Source organism: Passer domesticus, chromosome 12 (genome assembly GCF_036417665.1).
Source record: "Passer domesticus isolate bPasDom1 chromosome 12, bPasDom1.hap1, whole genome shotgun sequence".
Taxonomy (NCBI): domain Eukaryota; kingdom Metazoa; phylum Chordata; class Aves; order Passeriformes; family Passeridae; genus Passer; species Passer domesticus.
Window position 1 is genome coordinate 6786092 of NC_087485.1, and position 18847 is coordinate 6804938.

General features: G+C 45.6%; 1 protein-coding gene across 11 annotated transcripts in view; it reads left to right on the forward strand.

The window, feature by feature from the left end:
• Window positions 1-14881, forward strand: part of CTCF (CCCTC-binding factor) — a 35262-nt gene extending 20381 nt beyond the window's left edge. For 7 of the 11 annotated variants that reach the window (XM_064386909.1, XM_064386899.1, XM_064386904.1 and 4 more), the window contains 10 exons: window positions 1221-2013; window positions 2642-2812; window positions 3448-3581; window positions 4845-4965; window positions 5748-5897; window positions 7212-7372; window positions 7775-7957; window positions 8350-8485; window positions 11112-11279; window positions 12285-14881. In XM_064386909.1, the coding sequence (XP_064242979.1) occupies window positions 1233-2013; window positions 2642-2812; window positions 3448-3581; window positions 4845-4965; window positions 5748-5897; window positions 7212-7372; window positions 7775-7957; window positions 8350-8485; window positions 11112-11279; window positions 12285-12466 (2187 nt within the window). In that variant the 5' untranslated portion in view covers window positions 1221-1232 and the 3' untranslated portion in view covers window positions 12467-14881. The remainder of the gene's footprint in view (window positions 1-1220; window positions 2014-2641; window positions 2813-3447; window positions 3582-4844; window positions 4966-5747; window positions 5898-7211; window positions 7373-7774; window positions 7958-8349; window positions 8486-11111; window positions 11280-12284) is intronic. The other 4 variants (XM_064386902.1, XM_064386901.1, XM_064386907.1 and 1 more) reach the window with 1 other exon arrangement.
• The last annotated feature ends 3966 nt before the right edge of the window (window positions 14882-18847 follow it).

An 18847-nucleotide genomic window follows, 5' to 3' on the forward strand; every position in this document is an offset into this window, starting at 1 on the left:
ATTGATCTTGGTAACTTTTTAATGCTTAATGAGGAGTATAAGAAATGGTGTCCTGATGCAGGGAAAGTGTTTTGTGTGGTTGGGGACCTCTTATTTTTACAAAGTAAACCACCTGGAACAGAGGCGGACTTACAAAATGCTCCTTTACCATAATCTTATTCCTTTCATTTGGGAAAAAGACAGCTGCAAAATTATAATTTATTTTAGCTCTTATTACTCTTGAAACAAACCTTCCTGCATAATGAAAATACAGGAATTTAATATTTTTCCCCAACTGCAGTGGAGAGCACTGAGTGATCTGAGGAGGCACAAAATCTTAGTGTTGTGTTTGTTTGCAGCTGTTGGCAGAGTTACAGTTAAGGCCCACCAAAAGCTGAGCTTCTGTATTGTTGTTTGTTCGTGACTGTATGGATGGATTTAACACAGGTGTCATGAGATTCTTAGTCAAACCAGCTCAGAGTCCTCATCATTTACACTGAAATAAGATTTTACCTGAGCTGTGTCTCCTGCTATGGCTCATTCAGCTGAGGAGGGAGTGCACAGTGCTTCTTGAGATCCACTCAGAGCCCAGCAGTGCCAGAGGTGGGAGCAGGAATTGAACTCCAGGCTGGTGACAAGAGACATACTTGCCTAACTCCTTTATGTCCTTATGTTGTTCAGAGGAGTTTAGACTTGTAGTAGTAGTTTGATATTAAATAAGTGCAACTTATGTTCTTGTGCTTAATTCTTAGTGCCTTTCCTGGAAAAGTTCTGCAGTTCTCAAATATAGTACTTTCTTTAAGGCTGGCTTTTTGTTTTTAACAGTGTGGTAATTTTGTACCTTTAATGTTTATAGCCAGAGATTGCCTCTGGTACTGCTAAGCTATGTGAAATGATTAAACAAGCTCAGTAAGGAATAATACTGCTGTGCATCTTGCTGGTGGGATTTGTGGTCTTTGAGAAATGGGAACATGTGTATCACTTAATCTCTCTTCCTTACTTTCCTTCCTTTCCAACAAGCTGATACAGTTGTGTCACTGCAGGCAGTGTTCTGTGGTTGCCTTGGTTTGCAGTGATGATGGGCTTGTGGAGAACTACAGCTCTCAGCTCCTGTTTTCTGAATATGATTGGGATGAGTTGGGTGTTTCCAGTTGGGCAGCTTGTCCTTCTGTGGGGTTTGTGCAGTTGTTAAATGCACAAACATTGGATGGTGCGCAGCATTCATTTTCTTGTTTTTACAGCAGGAAGGTGAAATGGAAGGTGAGGCAGTCGACGCTATTGTGGAGGAATCAGAAACTTTCATTAAGGGAAAAGAGAGGAAAACCTATCAAAGACGCCGTGAAGGTGGGCAGGAGGATGATGCTTGTCATATACCACCAAACCAAGCAGATGGAAGTGAAGTGGTGCAGGATGTCAGCAGTGGAGTGCAGATGGTGATGATGGATCAGCTGGATCCAACTCTTCTTCAAATGAAGACCGAAGTCATGGAAGGTGCAGTGCCTCAAGAAACTGAGGCTACTGTGGATGACACACAGATCATAACACTTCAGGTTGTTAATATGGAAGAGCAGCCTATAAACCTTGGTGAGCTTCAGCTGGTCCAAGTACCTGTTCCAGTGACTGTACCTGTTGCCACCACGTCTGTGGAAGAACTGCAGGGAGCTTATGAAAATGAGGTTTCCAAAGGAGGCCTGCAGGAGGGGGAGCCCATGATCTGTCACACCCTCCCTTTACCAGAAGGCTTCCAAGTTGTGAAAGTGGGTGCAAACGGTGAGGTGGAGACACTGGAACAAGGTGAACTTCAGCCACAGGAAGATCCCAATTGGCAAAAAGATCCAGACTATCAGCCACCAGCCAAAAAAACAAAGAAAAACAAAAAGAGTAAACTTCGCTACACTGAGGAAGGCAAAGATGTGGATGTCTCTGTATATGACTTTGAAGAGGAGCAGCAGGAGGGTTTGTTGTCCGAGGTTAATGCAGAAAAGGTGGTGGGCAATATGAAGCCACCAAAACCAACAAAAATTAAAAAGAAAGGTAAGTTCCCCATCTGCAAATGGATTTTGAAAATGCTTTTGTTGTGGTGATTGCAGTGTGACTGAGGCAAATGAATACATGCAAGTGGGAGGAGAGCAGACATGCCCAATGCTGCTTGCTCACAATGTAACAGTGCTTGACTACGGTGTTTCTTGGGCACACCTCCCTTCTCCTCTCTATAGGCTAACAGGGAGATAATTTTCCACAAGTATGATACTGTGGCATTAATATTCTCATACAAGTATGACTGAAAAGATTGTTCTCTTTGCTGTACTACGCATGTAACAGTTTGTGTGCATGTTTTACATCAGGAGCCAATGGTATAATTAATTCTGTGGGCTTTTTCATAACCACTTGCTGGGTAAGGTAGATGGTGCAAAATACAGTAATAAGTATGTTTGATTTTTGTTAAAACTGAGTTAAGGAACCCTTTTTAGAGTGCAGAAGGAACATTAAGTTCTGGCATACCAGTGAAAATTGAATCCAAACGAGCCACAGGCAATGCAGTTGGATTTAGTGGTGCATGGTGGTTCCTTGCAGTAGTTACATCCCCAAGAATCTTTCCTCTTATGTTACACAGTAGCCCACACTACTGTCAAACACTAAAGATGATTTCCTTCATGCCCAGGTGTAAAGAAGACATTCCAGTGCGAGCTGTGCAGTTACACTTGTCCGCGTCGTTCCAACCTGGACCGCCACATGAAGAGCCACACCGATGAAAGACCACACAAGTGCCATCTCTGTGGCAGGGCTTTCCGGACAGTCACATTGCTGAGGAACCACCTCAACACTCACACAGGTACTCTTGGGTTTACGTGCATTGTGTTTCAGGGTCTGCTCTGCCATCACAACAAGGTTGAATGTAGACCCTTCTTGTTTTCCTACTTTCTCTTCTGGAACAAGCTAAAAAAGAGGAAATGGCATAGTTGTTTTCTGCCTGGCCAGGTCAGGTGCAGAGCTTATCCTGTTCACAGGTACAAAATTGATCCTGGGCTTGATCTCAAATTACCTGAAGTTATAGAAATGTTCTCTTTGCCTTGGGCATTAGCACTCATGTTTTCAGCTTGTTGTGTCTTACTGCCAAAAACAAGAGTGTAATTCATAATCCCTCATTTTCTCTGCTTACTGAATTTACGCCTAACTAGCTGGTTTCTAATGTGTAAACAACCAAGTGGTACAAAAATAAAGGAGTCTGTTTCCTCACTGAAAGGATATTAATTCTCTAAGATCTTAAATCTATTAGTTATTTATACAAAACCTCTGACTTTTGTGCATTCTGTTGTTCTAATTTAATCTTTCAGAACATAAAAGCAGTCTTGCTAATTCACTTCAAAAACAAAAAATAAAAAAAATCCACAACTAGCGCTGCCCCATATTTTCTTTAGTCACTAAATCTGTGTGTCACTGTCTTCCTGTCCTGCTGCACACCGTTAGGTACTCGCCCTCACAAGTGCCCAGACTGCGACATGGCCTTTGTGACCAGTGGAGAGTTGGTTCGGCATCGCCGCTACAAACACACCCACGAGAAACCATTCAAATGTTCCATGTGTGACTATGCCAGTGTGGAGGTATGGGACTTGTTACAGTGCTGACTGCTTCCTTGTGCACTTCAAAGCTTGTTCACCATCTGTTACAAACTCTGTTCCTAGGCATTTCCTCTTTGGCCATTTGGTTGAAAGGCTCTGGGAAAAAGAAATTATAAATCAGGGCTGCTCTTGGAAGCAAATGGTGGGGTTTCCTCAGTGAATTAAAAAGCAGTCTGAGGTCACTTACAGAAAATCTAGGTGATACCCATTTCCTCTTTGGAGACAATAGTTGTTGCAGTTTCTTAAATGATTTGTCCTTTAAGCTGATTGCAGGAATTGTAGTGTGCTTCGTGTTGAAGCAGACAGACATTTCCTGCTGCAGTGGGATGTCCTTTCAGTCCACAGTGCTCTCCCATTTTAGAAACATGCATTCTGCACATCATCTGTTTATGCCATGAAGGTGTCTGCAGCTGAAACTAATGAGCCTTTGTCTCAGTATTGGTGAAAAGCAGCTTTGCTAATGTTAGATGATAGCTTAATTTGCCTGAGCAGATTAGACATTCTTGAATGCCTTCCCTCCATGCAGTATTGTTAGATATTTTATAGGACAACTTTTATACTGTGAAAGGAAATCTGAGCCAGATGATGAGCTACATAATTTTAAAAAAATGGGATGTCTGCAGTGGAAGAAAGCTACAGTGGGAGAGCTTGTGTAGGGGCTTCAGGGTTTTTTTTTCCAGCCCACGCTATGCCTGCAGTGCTGTCACTTCAGGTCCTGTGGTTTGAGTGCTGAATAAGTTGTGTTGCAGAGGTTTTCATAGTATAAATTAGGAAAGAATAACCAAGTTGGTCCTTATGAGGTCATGCTGCTTTTTGTAGGCATAAGTTGGTGATTAAGCAGCATGATCAGGCTGGAGTAGAAAATGCCATACCCTTGGTGTTCTTGCTTTGAGCTGCGTTTGTACCTTCTAAATAAAAGCAGGAGAAAAGAATTAAGCTTCCCCACACTACTTCACTGTACCTCTCCAGGATATTTTAAAATTTTAGGATGTCTTCAGATGCTGAGATGGTCAATAAAGGCCTCATTGAGTGTGGGAACAAGCATCAGGCAAGACTGGGAGTGAAGCTGGGAGGCGAGGTAGAGTGGGCAAGAGCAAGTGGCTGTGTGCAGTGGGAAAATGACTCTGAAATGTGCTAGTTTGGTTTTGTGCCTAAGTAAATATAAACTGCCTTAAACTCTTGAGTGGTTTCTTGTGATGTTGGCCTGCTCATCTGTGCTAACTCAGTGTTGCCCTTGGCTTGCAGGTTAGCAAATTGAAACGCCACATCCGCTCGCACACCGGGGAGCGCCCGTTCCAGTGCAGCCTGTGCAGCTATGCCAGCAGAGACACCTACAAACTGAAGAGGCACATGAGGACCCACTCCGGTACTCATGCCATGTTCAGTGTCAGGGTGCTGAGGCTGCAGTGTCTGCTGACACACAGCAAACAAATACTATTGTGTAGTTTAATATAAAACCTTTATAAAGTGTGTAGCTGAAGAGAACGCACCACGTTTTGTAAGCACTTGTAAATTTAAACCAGGTTAAATTATTTCGCTGAGAAGTGAGCTTGGTGGATTCTGATTTCTAGTTTGACTGTGAGGTGATAAAATGCAGGCACCTCTAGTATGAACAGAAGAAGTTTCTTCTGTTTTCAGTGTTCCAGCTGAAGAGTAGAGCCATTTGCAGTTTCATGCTTCAGTGCATTTTTAAAAGCATCTCATGCATGTTAGTTCATAAAGACGCTAATTTTTTCTTCAATATAAATAGGGCTGATTTTAGCACAGAATGTTACTGCAGTGCCAAATTAATCATATTGCTAAAATTGAAGGGGAGAAATATGCCCTTTTATGTATACATGAACATTCAGAACCTCCACCCCAAAAAAATCTGATGTGACTTGCTCTCTTCTGGCAGCATGTAAGTCCTGCCTATATTTTTCAGAGTAAGAATAATTTAACTTCCTTAAGGACTGAACTTTAGTTTATTTGTGGAAAGACACTTACTGGAGCTATAACTTACTGAGCTATAACTTACTGTTACTGAGCACATCGTAGAATTACAATTTCTGTTGTCTACCTGTGTATTGCAAGTTTCTGGGAGGTTGTTTGGGGCTTCTTGGTGAGATTTCTTTTTAATAAAAGTACTTGTTCTTTTTTTTCCTGAAGGAGAGAAGCCATATGAATGTTACATCTGCCACGCTCGCTTCACTCAGAGCGGTACCATGAAGATGCACATTTTGCAGAAGCACACGGAGAATGTGGCCAAATTCCACTGTCCTCACTGTGATACTGTTATAGCAAGAAAGAGTGACCTGGGTACGTGTCTCCCAAATGTGGCCATTTGCTGAAGATGATACAAAACTTCCCAGAATTAGAGTTCACATAACCCAGCTGCTGTCTCCTAACCAATAACCAGTCTGGTAACTGCACAACATGAAGCACAGCTTCACATCTGGGGCTCGTAACACACACCTTTAGCTTACCATAGCTGCTGCAAGTTAGAACAATTTTCAGTTTCTTCTCATTATTTGAATTTTTTTTTTCCAAGCATACCAGGTAAGTTACTATTTGCCTATAGCTGCAAGGCATTTATTGAACTTGGACTGAGATGTCAACAGCATAAAGATTGGGATCTGAAAAGCAAGAAGATCACTTGGGTTAACCTCTTGCACATTGGAGGCTATTGTCTCATGCAAAGATATTTTCATCAAGTTAAAAGATTTGAATTAGAGCAAGCATTTAACTTCCTGGGATTTTTTTGCTCAAAAAAGCCCTGAGTCCTTGCAGTAGGACATTCCTGATCTAGTGAGCAGTACCCAGTGTGATTCCAGCAGGCAAGCTCTTATGTTTCTAGAAGGTGACAAACAATATTGTGCCCAGAGCAGCTGAGGGAAAGGAAGGAGCCACGATTTGGCAGAACTTTCTGTCTTTAAACAGAATTACCACCCAAGTAAATGGGAAAGCAGGCTCCATTCCAGTAAAGACAAGTGCTACAGTGAGAGGCAGTTTGAGAGGAAGGCAATCAGCTCATGTCAGGAGCAAACAAGCTGATTTACAACAAAGGAAAACTGATGTTGGCTATGAAGAATTTTTCTTCTAATAATGCTTTAATCTACCCTAAGCTACCTCGTGCAGCTGTGGTATGCTCTTAGTTGGAGGATTTTAAAGAAGTGACTAAAACCTTTTGGGGATTATCTGCTGGTATCCCTGTTGCCTTCTAGTCCTGTCACTCTGACTTCTAATCCTGCAGAAAATCCTGTTTCCCCCCACTGAATTACCTGGCTTCTGGTTGTATCCAGGCAATTCAAGTTAGTCTTAAACATAACAGTCCACAAGACATTTTAGTTTGACAATCGTGTGTCATCAAATCCAAGTATCCTGAATCAGCATAGATTGCAACTAATAACAAAATCTGGAATCCTGTGGAAAATCTTAATGGAGTTTTTCTGGGAGCTCTTTCTGTCTAGAAATTATTCCAGTTGGTTTTACTTGTGAATCCTTCAGGTTTTTAGTTGAATCCTAAATTCTACTATTTTGGCTGAGTTTTGGAGGATCACTGAAGGACTGTGGGCTCATCTTTCATGCTTGGAAAGCCACGGTGGTGAAAGCTTTTGATTCTTTTTCCTGTAGGTGTCCACTTGCGGAAGCAGCATTCCTACATTGAGCAGGGCAAGAAGTGTCGCTACTGTGACGCTGTGTTCCATGAGAGGTATGCCCTCATCCAGCATCAAAAGTCCCACAAGAACGAGAAGCGCTTCAAGTGTGACCAGTGTGACTATGCCTGCAGACAGGTAAGCTGGGGCCACTGGCATCCTTAAGAGTGTTAGGACAGGAGCTGAAAGTATGGGATGGAAATCTTAGCTTTTAGGTTTGACCAGCTGTCAAGATCAAATTAGCTCTCTAAATTTTTTTAAGGGTGTAAAGGAGAGTACAAGTGGCCTTTTCTTGTGTGATTCTCTCCTGTAGAGAAGAACCTTCTAATTCATAACCTTGATGTACCCCTTGGCTAAGGAATAAGAGTCCCTATAGGATGGGAATAGCTAGGGCTGAATATGCTGTCAATCAAGATGTTCTTGCATTGATGTGGAATAATTCTTTTCCTGCTATTAACCATAAAAGTTTGGCCTCGTTTTAGCTGAAAATTCACTTTTCTGTATCCATTTATGAGTTTCCATTTTTCCTGTCCGTGCCAGGAGCGGCACATGGTCATGCACAAACGGACCCATACTGGAGAAAAGCCTTATGCCTGTAGCCATTGTGATAAAACCTTCCGCCAGAAGCAGCTCCTCGACATGCACTTCAAGAGATACCACGATCCCAACTTTGTCCCTGCTGCCTTTGTCTGCTCCAAGTGTGGCAAAACATTCACTCGCAGGGTAAGGGGATATGCTTTGAGGGGTGGAATGAGGCTTTTGGAGCCAAGGGGAGGGAAATCTTTACCCAAAAGGAAAGATGGGTGAGGTACAGGGTAAAATATGAATCTTTTAATAGAGCCCTTTACTTTGAGAGGGAAAGAGAGGAGAGAGAACTGAGAATTGGTACCGATGAATATTAGTGTTCACATCATGAGCAATGAAGGAAATGCATTGGAAATGCAACTTCATTCATAAAGTTAATGAATGTACCCGTTTCCCCTCAAGAATCTCTCTTTAAAGAGCAAAAGGCAAAGTTACCAGAAACATGTTTGAAAATACAGAGCCAGAATGTCTGATCTTGAATTCAGTGCATGTTTTAACTTTTTGTGTGTTTCTGATCTTTCTCTGGGTAGAACACAATGGCCAGACATGCTGATAACTGCTCTGGCCTAGATGGTGGGGAAGGAGAGAACGGAGGAGAGACAAAGAAAGGCAAACGTGGCCGGAAGAGAAAGATGCGTTCCAAGAAAGAAGATTCTTCTGATAGTGGTAAGAACAGCTCAGTACCTTCTGAGAGTTACAGGCCTGTGATTCACTCTGTGTGTTAGCTGCTGGTTTGCCAGTTCTGCAGGTTTCTTCTGGCACTTGAAAGAGTCTTGTCTGGTTGGCAAACACAGAACATGGTGATACAAGGCCAAGTACAGAGGGATGTACTGTCTGTGAGGGATAATACAGAGCCTGCTGTCCCAGGCCTGTTCCAAGACAGTAGTTTAAAAAACACTTTCTGCCACCCCTTGTGTCAGCTGTGCCATTCCTGCCCTGCCTGTGTGGGAAACTCTCTGGTAATTTTTTTCAGAGTCCCAAAAGAGGCTGTGTGGTTCTGCAGTGCATTGCTATGAAATGTGACTTGATCATTCTTCACCATTACTGGGTGGCATGCCCAGACAACTCCACCACTGAATAGTTTGGCTGCTTCTGTGGAGAAAGGCTGGCAACATCCAAGGGAGTGGTGTTGAGACATTAATACTGTATATGAAGAGAGATTAATACTGTGAGATTAATACTGTATATGAAGGAAGAACTCAGTCCTACTCTTGTCTCCTGGTAGAGGAAAAACTTCATTATGTCTTCAACAGGAAGAGCCAAGTAGAGTCTCAAGACCAACCAGTTCAAAGATGATTTTGCAAAAGGAGTGTTGCTGATTAGTCTTTTATCTGGAGTGCTTGGTGTAATTAATCAAGGGGTGTAGGTTGGGAGAACAGGGATATTTCTGGCTAGACAATGCATATCTGAAAATTTCACATGGCAAACAAGTTTTAGGATGAGTATAATCAAATGATTTGCAAACCTTGATTCAAAAGCTATAGATATTGATGCTTAAACTCATGTTTGTATAGATATTTAGAAAAATGTATTAGGTGAATAAAGCGCATGTAACTAATTGTGCATTTAAAACATGAAAAGGTAATGGAGGCAGGGTAAAATAACTGATGGAAGGTAATTCAAAATGTGGCATTCTGGAGTATTGCATTCTTAGTATCTGATTTTAAATCTTCCTGGGAGTTCAGCCTGTTCTGAAAACTCACATTTCATTTAGTTGCTTTGGTCTGAGTTTAAAACAGTTTTTTGTAGGGGAAGCTCATCAAAAGTCAGGCTTTGTAATGAGCTTTGTGATGATATGCAGTGAATGATGCCAGGCTCTGTGCTGAGGGAATCCCTTCAGCCTCAGTAGAAGTGCAAGTGTGGGTTGACCTCAGAAGTCATTTGATAGATATGAGGAATTGACCAGTGAGAGCTGAGTAGCTGTAAGAAAGATGTGCTAATCACCTGCTTGAGGAATTGCATTATTCACTGTTGTGTTTATGTGGATTTCTGCAGTTTCATGAGGTTTGGCAACTACTAAATACCTAAAAATTATGAGCAAAGCTGGGATGAAATAGACCTATTTTTGTTAATGGGAGGGGTGGGGGAAAGACCAAACAGTGACAGTTTTGTCTCCTGGCTGCCCAGTATTAGTCAGAATGTTAATTGATGGACATTGGGTTGAGGGGAGAAGGTCAAGAACCTCTAAAAAGGTGGGATCTGAGAAATCCAATAAATTCCTCATGGTGGGGAACCCTTGAGTGATTGTAAAATCATGCAGCTTGTACATGCCCCAGTGTGGGCTGGAGTTTTTCCCTTTAGTCAGATAAAAGGAAGTATCCTTGTGGCCCGTGTATTCTTGAGTGAAGCCACTCCTGTAGTGAACAGCCTTACAAATTTAAGGGCAGTCATTTTGCTGTCCAAACAATATTATTCTCTTTGACATCTCTCACTGCTTTTTTGTGTTTTCACATTCTGAACGTGTTGATGGTCCTTATCTATTAGGTTTAAGGAGTGTTGTGAAGAATGAAGTGTAGGGCTTGAGGGGTAGGAGACTGGCTCTTGGATGCCTGTTGGGGTTCTCCTGTTTCACAGAGATCCTGGAATGGCTGCTACAGCAATTTACATGGGATCTACCTCTTTATCCCCTTGCCCCTCTATTTTCCCCACACTTCTTGAGATAGCCTCATCTCCTCCCCTAAACATCCTGCAAATAGTCCTTTGTGATCCAAAGTGGCCTTCCTCCTGCATTATGTCCCAGCCAGGAATTCCCCAACACCCCATAGTACCAAAGGTGATCTCAAGAGCTGCTTTCTATGACTCATTGGGATGGGTTTCACACCTAGTGGCTCTCCTGGGGGTGTCCTGACAAGAGGTTTGTTCCTCAAAAGCTGTGAATTTGGGCTCCCACCTTCCATTGTGCAATGCCGTGCTCTGTGCTGTGCAGGTGGGACTTGGATGGGCTGTTGGACCCTCTGCTGGGCTTGGGAGTAGCTCAGCCATGTGTTATTTGGTCTCCCTTGTGCTGTTGTCTCTGAGCTCTTTTGTGCATGTGCAGAGTAGCTTTTACCATCGAACATAATTTAATTACCTTTTGCTTTCTGAAGGACAGCTTGTTCCCTCTTAGTGAGGGTAACAGATTAACAGTCTGTGGCAACAGCTTCTGAACAAAGGCCTCGCTTGCCTTCTTTCTCAGCAGAGCTGACTCCTTCAAATCCATCCCTTTTGGATGGGATTTGATGGTGCTTTTTTGTAGATGGATGTGTTTTATTCTTGTTAAAACTGAAGATTTATCTGGCATTCTTTCTTATAGAGGAAAATGCTGAACCAGATTTGGATGATAATGAAGATGAGGAGGAGACAGCAGTAGAAATTGAGGCTGAACCAGAAGTTGAGCAAGAGGCTCCTGCACCACCTCCCAGTAAGAAAAGAAGAGGAAGACCACCAGGCAAAACTGCTGCACAACCAAAACAATCCCAGCGTAAGTCACTAATTGAAGCTGGTCTTACCCTGCTTGCTTTAGCACCTTTTCCTTGGATTTGGCCATTCTTGTAGATGTGATCCCTGCAAATGAGATTATTTTAGAAGTAGGTAACTGTACTTGTCTCTACATTGCTAAGAACTTACCTTGAAATTTGTTGCAAGGGTTTCCTGGTCACGAGGGAACATGGCCACTTCAGGCCAGGCTAAAAAAGAAAGGCCATTATGTTTGCTTAGTATTGTTTCATTTCATAGTTGTGCAAATTGATCACTTCTTTTTGTACCAGTTATGGTCTTTGCCAACGTACAGTCCTTGGGAAAACAGCTGGCAGTGAAAACATCATGGTGTTCTTACCTGAGTAGGTTTTGCAGGTGTTGCCACAAATGAACTTGCTTCAGGCCGTTAGTTCTGAGCAAGGACCAGTGCAGGTGTTGTTTCAGCTCCACAGGGATGTGGTTAAGAATAGACATTGTAACTGTGCAAAGTCGAAGTAAGTACATTTTAACCTCAGAGTAGGACAGGAAATTAGTTCCTGTTAGGAGTTGGTGGCTTCCTCAGTGGCTTGGCTGTCTGCTCAGTGATACAAGTGTAGCCTGTTTTCTCTCTGGGGTTATTCTGTGGAAACATTTAATAATCAATTTGTCATTACCAATTTCCCCTTAAGTTTAAGTTTTGTCTCTAGGCCCATATATTGATATGGGCTTTGGTTTTGTTCATTATTCTGAGAAATCCATTGTTTGAAAAATGTTTAATATGAAAATGCACACTGGAACTGTTGTACTGGGGGCCTGTCTTTATAAAGGGGCAATGAAATAGAAGCTTGGTCTTCAGTGAGTGAGGTGGGTTGAATTGCTCCCCACTGTGGGGGGAGTGCTTGCTGTGGGCCTCACCTTCCTTTGCCTTGGAATAGTCTTACCAAAGACCTGCTAGAGGCATGCAGGCTGGCTCTGGAAACAGTAAAATAATCTGTTTGTCCCCCCTCCTCCTTTGTCTTTGCCCTTCCAGCTGCAGCAATCATTCAGGTTGAAGACCAGAACACTGGTGAAATTGAAAACATTATAGTTGAAGTGAAGAAAGAACCTGATGCAGAAACAGCAGAGGAAGAGGAGGAAGCTCAGCCTGCTGTAGTGGAAGCTCCCAATGGAGACCTCACCCCTGAGATGATTCTCAGCATGATGGACCGGTGATGGAGGAAGACCACGTTGGCTGACTGAACTGGCCTGGGCTGTGTTTAAGCGGCTCAAATCTATTTTTTTCCTTTAATCTTTTTTCTTGGCTTTGGGAAGTGCATCATTTTAGACCATTTTACCAAACATACTGGGAATAAAACAATGTTAGAATGTGATTTAACTAGAACTTGCTGTTTTATGTTAGCATTACAGGATCATGGAACATTAGGAAATATTTTGGAGTCCTTGAGGGTTTCCTCTGAGATGCTTGATTTAGTTTTGCTCTGAACTGCATTGTAAAGCTGGTCCAAGGGCCGTGTTTACATGCACCAAGTTTTAATATACAAAAGTGGAAGCCTTGACTAGAGTATGTGGAAAACCACTCCGGACTTGCCCTTCCAGTTCCCAGAGTCCTTGAGCCTCTTCTCTCAGTAGTGTTTTTAACTGTAAATGCAGACTTGGGAGGGTTCTAGACTTTTGAAATGTTTTTTTGGTTGGTTTTTTTTGTTTTTTGTTTTTTTTTTTTGTTTTTGCTTTCTCCCACTGAGTAGCTCCGGTTCTCCAAGTCGGCTGCACATGGTAGTTTTGGCATGCTCCAACTGGTTTCTGTCCTTAATATGCTTTGCTTTCTGCAAAGCATTTCTGTAATGGTCAAGCTTGTAAATAACTTTTTTTTTACATTTTAATCTTTTTCCATTAATTAAGAGGTATGCAAAAATGCATTTTAAAGAAACCCCAGTATTCTAATTCCTTTCAAACTAAGTGACGAGAATTGATAAAGTGTAAATGTTGGAAAAGCTGTTGATAAGGTAGAGAAAATATGTACCCAGACTATTGCTTGCAGAACAAGAGAAACCCACATGTGAAATCTGGTTTTGAAGCACAAAAAATTGTATTTTATAGAATATTAGACTGGCTTGGGTTAGAAGGCACTTTTATAGACCATCTAGTTCTACCCCCCTGCCACAGGCAGGGACGCTTTTCACTAGACCAGCTTTCTCCAAGCTCTGTCCAACCTGGCCTTGAACACTTACAGGGATGGGGCAGTAAGTTTCTCTGGACAACCTGTTCCAGGGCCTCACCACCCTCACAGGGAGGAATTTCTTCCTAATAGCCCATCTAACCCTGCCCTCTGTCAGTTTGAAGCCATTCCCTGTTGTCCTGTCTCTCCATTCCCTTGCCAAAAGTCCCTCTCCAGCACTCTTGTAGGTTCCCTGCAAGGTTCTGTAAGGCCACAATGAGGTCATCCCAAAACCTTCTCTTCTCCAGGCTGAATAACTCCAGCTCTCTCAGTCTTTCCTCATAGGAATGGTGCTCCATCCCTCAGATCATGTTTGTGGCCTCCTCTGGACTCGCTCCGGCAGTTCGATGTCCTCCTTGTCCCAGGGACCCCAGAGCTGGATGCAGCACTGCAGGTGGGGTCTCACCTGAGTGGGGCAGAGGGGCTTAATTCCCCCTCCCTGCTGCCCCCAGGGCTCTGTATGCAGCCCAGCACACACGGCTGGGCCATGTCCAGTCTCTCCCACCAGCTCCCCCAAGTCCTTCTCCCCAGGGCTGCTCTGGATCTGTTCATTCCCAGCCTGGATTGATCCCAAGGGTTGCCCCAACCCAGCTGCACTGCCTTGCACTGGGTCTTGTTAAGCCTCATGAGATTCCCAAGGGCCACTTCCTGAGCTTGTGCAGGTCCCTCTGAATGGCCCTGTCCTTCAGGTGTGTCACTGCACCCTAAGCTTGGTGTGAGCAAACCTGCTGAGGGTGTACTCCATCCCTTCATCTATGCCATTAACGGTGATAGTAAATAACACTGGTCCCAGTATGGACCCCTGAGGGGCACCAGTCACTGCTGTCCATCCAGAGTCTAAGCTGTTGACCACTGCCCTCTGGATGTGACCATCCAACCAATTTGAAACATATAATTAACCTTTTTGAGTTGTAATTTCACAAATAACATTTTCTTTGCTCTATCTTGTAGTTGTATTTTGTGTTTATGAATCCTATGTTAAGACAAAAGTGGTGATTTATGAGTGGGTCACTGCAGCCCTCAACCTGGGCCAGGAAATTTTATTAATAGGTCAGTAATTCTACAATTTTTGAATCTCTGATAAAGACAAAAAAAGGAATAATGTGAAATACAAATGATGCCTGTATATGAAAATGTCACATGTTAAAATATGTAAGCTTTTTATAGAGCCTCAGTCTTGCTGATTTCAAACAAATTTTTCTTCTATGTATCGCTTTTAAGAGAGCTATCAGTTTAGCTATCAGACTCTAGGTTGATGCATTTTTGTACTTAGCTGTACTGTGTGATATTTTTCATTATTTTAGGAAGCCAACACGGGAAAAAAAAAAATACTGTTATAAAATATGTAATGGGGTTTGAAAGCTGGGAAGGAGAATATACTGCTGTACAGCTAATAAATAATAACGGATTAACACGTGTGCTCACTGGCTGCTTCCTTTGTGTGCATCAACGGCGCGACCTGCAGCCATCTCCAGATGGAAAAGCTGCTCTTCCCAGAAGGATGCTGTCAGCAGGGACTGGCTCCTTTCTCGCTGCAGGTGTTCCCTCTGCCCCATGCCAAATGCAAGGTACCTGTCCATGACCTTAAATCAGGGTGCGCTGCTCTGTGTGTGGAGGAGGGAGGATGTAAAATGCAAATGTTGGTGTTGACAGCTTGAGCTTGGAGTAACATGGGAGTAGTTGTTAATTCTGTTTGTTTTGACTGTGATTTTAAATGTTTAGTTAACAGGAATATTGTTTCCATTTTATTCTGAAAAATTCGACTGGTACTTGGGTGGAGTTTCTGTGGTGTGTTTTTTTTAATTACCTGTGACAGCAGCTTGGGGTGCCAGCTGTGGGCAGTCACTGCAGGTTCAGCATAGAACCTCCTACTGCTGGTACAGGAGTCACTGCAAATGGCACTAAGGAGACTGTAACCAAGCACAAGAGCTGCTAGTTCTGGCTTTCACTAGGTGTCTGGTGACTCGTTATCCCTGCTCTTGAGAGATGGTCCTTCTATGACTGCCAAGGAAAGCCTGTCTGGAGGTGGAAGTTTGGAGTCCTGAGGCTGGAGGCTTGCTGCAGCAGGTGGGAGGTTGTGTAAGGGCTGCTTCTGTGAGAAGTCAGGTCTGGCTGAGAAATGGGTAAATCCTCAAGTGCTTCCCTAGCTGGGCAAGGAGCTTGTGTGCTATGAAGCCAAAGATGTTTCTGTCTGAGGCAGTGCTGAGGTGGTTTTACGTAAGCCTGGAGCTGGGGAGGCTTTGTGGTGAGTGGGAAAACCAAAGGTGTTCTTGGGATCTGTAAGGAGAAACATCATATATTAAACCCTGTGGCTCAACCCCATGCTGACAAGTGGGGTGTGAAGGATGGTGCAGTGGCTTTGTTTTAGGGGGTGGCCCCAGGAGGTGCCTCCAGCAGAGACCTCCCCTGCTCTGTGAGTGTTCATGTGCAGCAGCTCGTGCTGTTGTACCCAGACCTGGGTGACACCAAGCCAGGTGCTGCAGCTCTCCTGGAATTCAGAAGAGCTGGGGGAGGTGGCTGTGTGTGAACAGCTTAATGGGAGGCTGAAAGGGGAGAGCCTGGAGGTGTATTTGTCCAAAGACCACAGGCCTGGTTGGTGCTGAGGGTCCTCTCTAGTGTTCATCTGAGGAAATACCACTGCATGAGGGTTATGGGCTGTGACCATGTGCTGAGCTCATGCTCCATCCTTTAAGCCCCTCATGTGCCCACCCCTGAGGTGGCACTGCTGGTGGCTTGGCCAGCCAGGGCCCAGGTGAGCAGCACCACGCCAAGAGTCCATGCCTGACAGCTCAGCCAGGGTGTGGTGGCTCTGGGACAGAGCCTCACCTTTAGCTGAGCCTGGCCAGCCCCTCCACCAGACACAGGCACTGGCAGTCCAAGGGCTGTGAGATGTGCAGCATCCAGTCTCTGACAGGTACCCCACAGGTACCATCACCCTGCTGTGATGCCCTTCCAGTGCCAGTGTCCCTGGAGCTGGAGGCTCCAAAGTGCTCTGAAGCCTTAGCCTAAGGCACGAGGCACTTGTCACTGGGGCTGAGGTGCCCATTCCTATGGGGGGGTCAGGATCAGAAAGGTGTAGGAACAGCAATGCTGGGCCCTTGCCACAGTCGCCCTGGCAGGTCTGTCCCAGGAGCTCTGGGCTCTTTGGCTCCCTCACCCCCAACCCTGAGGGTAACCCTAGCCCTTAACCCAGATCTGAGGAGCAATTTCTGAGCAGCTTTTTTATTGTACTCAGATTCTAGAACTTTCTCCACAGACCCCAGTGAGGTTTAGTGAGGATGGAAGCTGTCACCCTCTGGCCATCCTCCTTTCTTCCCCAGCCTGGCGTGTTACCTTGCGATCTGCTCACTTGACCTGGTTTCTCTGTGCTTGCTCAGTCAATGGTCCTGTTATGCAGACTGGGTTTTATTTGATTTGAGCTGAGGCTCCTGCCTTGGGCAGGGATCTCTGCTTGTGCCTCTTGCAGGCTCTGGTTTGCTCTCAGAGGAGCTGTTCTGGAGAGATGCAGATCAATATCCCAGCCTGCTGCCAAGGACACACATCCAGAGCAGCATCCAAAGCCTGAATATGGACAGAACAATTCTGCTCAACCTGAGAGCTGTTATCAGTGCTGGAAAAGCTGGGCCTTGGGCTCTGAATGGAAAGCCAGGGCTGGGATGGATCCAAGGAGCATTGCTGTCTCTGCCAGTGGCTTGGCCTGGCTGCCATCCCTGGTGCTTGGGCTGCTGTTCTGGACATCCTGATGTGCCTGGGCTTGCACAGAGGCAGAGAACACCTGTGCACATGGATTCTGTCCCCCTGCTGGAGTACATGTCCTGCTGCGCTGGCGCTCAGAATGTTCCAGCATGTGGGAACCAGTATCTTGGGGAATGAGCTTTGGCTGCAGCTTGCCTGGAGCTCCTCTGTGCTTCTAGTCTTCCATAGAAGCCATTCTGATGAAATGGGACAGCTGCTCCCTCTGTGTCTGAATATCCTTGCACGCCAAAGCTGGGAGATGGTGCCCTTTTGAGAAGTTCAGGTACCAATAGCCTGGCTTTCTCTCATCCTGGAAAAACATGGATCCAGCCAGGACTGCTGCTAGTGGCCCCTGGCTGCGCTGGGTGGTGAACACCCTGTGCCCTTCATCCTGCTGGTGCTCATCCATCTGCTGACAGCTCAGGAGGCTCCAGGAGGTGCCTTGGCAGGGGTTGGTCCTTGCCCTGAGCCGTGTTGTCCCCAGTCACCTCCTTGAAAAGAGCTTTGTGCTGTGGCTGGGCTCTCTGGAGATGCCATCCCTGCAGGAAGACACTTCCTGCCTTCACCCTCACACAGATGGTGGTTTCAGAAGCACTGAGGCCCCAAATGCACGTGGCAGGAGGGCAAACTCACCCATCCCTTCCAGAAACCACCTTCTCCCAAGTCATTCGACCTCTGGGAAAACTCAGTGAGCTCCTGGTTGGCAGACTTCAGCCTGGAGTTGGAAGTTTGTCAGAAAGGGACAATTTAGGGGAAGAAGGCAGCTGTCAGCCTCCATCCAGGTGGGTGCTGCTCACAGGGACCCAGGCTGCCGGCTGAGAGCAGCTCTGCCTCTCCCTCAGCACCTCTCCTGAGTCTCTAACGGGGCCAGGCTGAGCCAGCAGTGGGAAATCCTGAGTCCAGGGAAGCTCTGCAGCATGTCACGGGACACAGGAGCACTTCCTGGTCCCAAACCTTCCCGGATGAGAGGAGCAGTTGATGTGCTCAGTCCTGTTGCTCCAAGGAGGTCACTGCCTCTCAGCCTTGCTTTGGGACAGCAGTTTTGTCACTTTGACAGAAGGCCTGGGGCATTTCTGCTCTGGCAAGGCCCTTCCTTCAGCATCCTGCCATGGGCACCAGCATCCATGCTCCAGAGAGCAGCCTGCAGTGGGCACCAGCACCCGTCTCCATTAGCTCCCCTTGCAGATTCCCAGTGCAAGGTGATGGAGCTGGGCTGGCTGCCCCGTGCTGGGAAGGGGAGACTTGCCCTTACCCCTCAGGCAGAAACCTGTCCCCATGAAGCACCTCAGGAGACAGGGAGAGGTCATGGATCCTCACCCTGGAAGGCTGGAACCGCGGGGAGATGCTGTGCTTGGTGCGGGAGGGTGTCCTGCTGCCAGGGGAGGCACACGGCAGAAGAAGGGGGCTGCCAGCGACGGCCTCCCCTCCCGGCGGGGCCGGTGGGCCGTGGGCACCGTCGCTTTCATTTCTCTTCTCCTGCTCAGGCGGTAAATCTCGCCTGACGGGGCAGGAAGAGGCACCGGGAGGGGGAGGAGGCACCGAGGCGGCGGCGCTGCCGGTCGGTAACCTCAGCGCTTCCTCCCGGCTCCCATCCGCGGCGCCCGAGGATGCTGCCCTGACACCCGCATCCCCGGGCAGGTGGC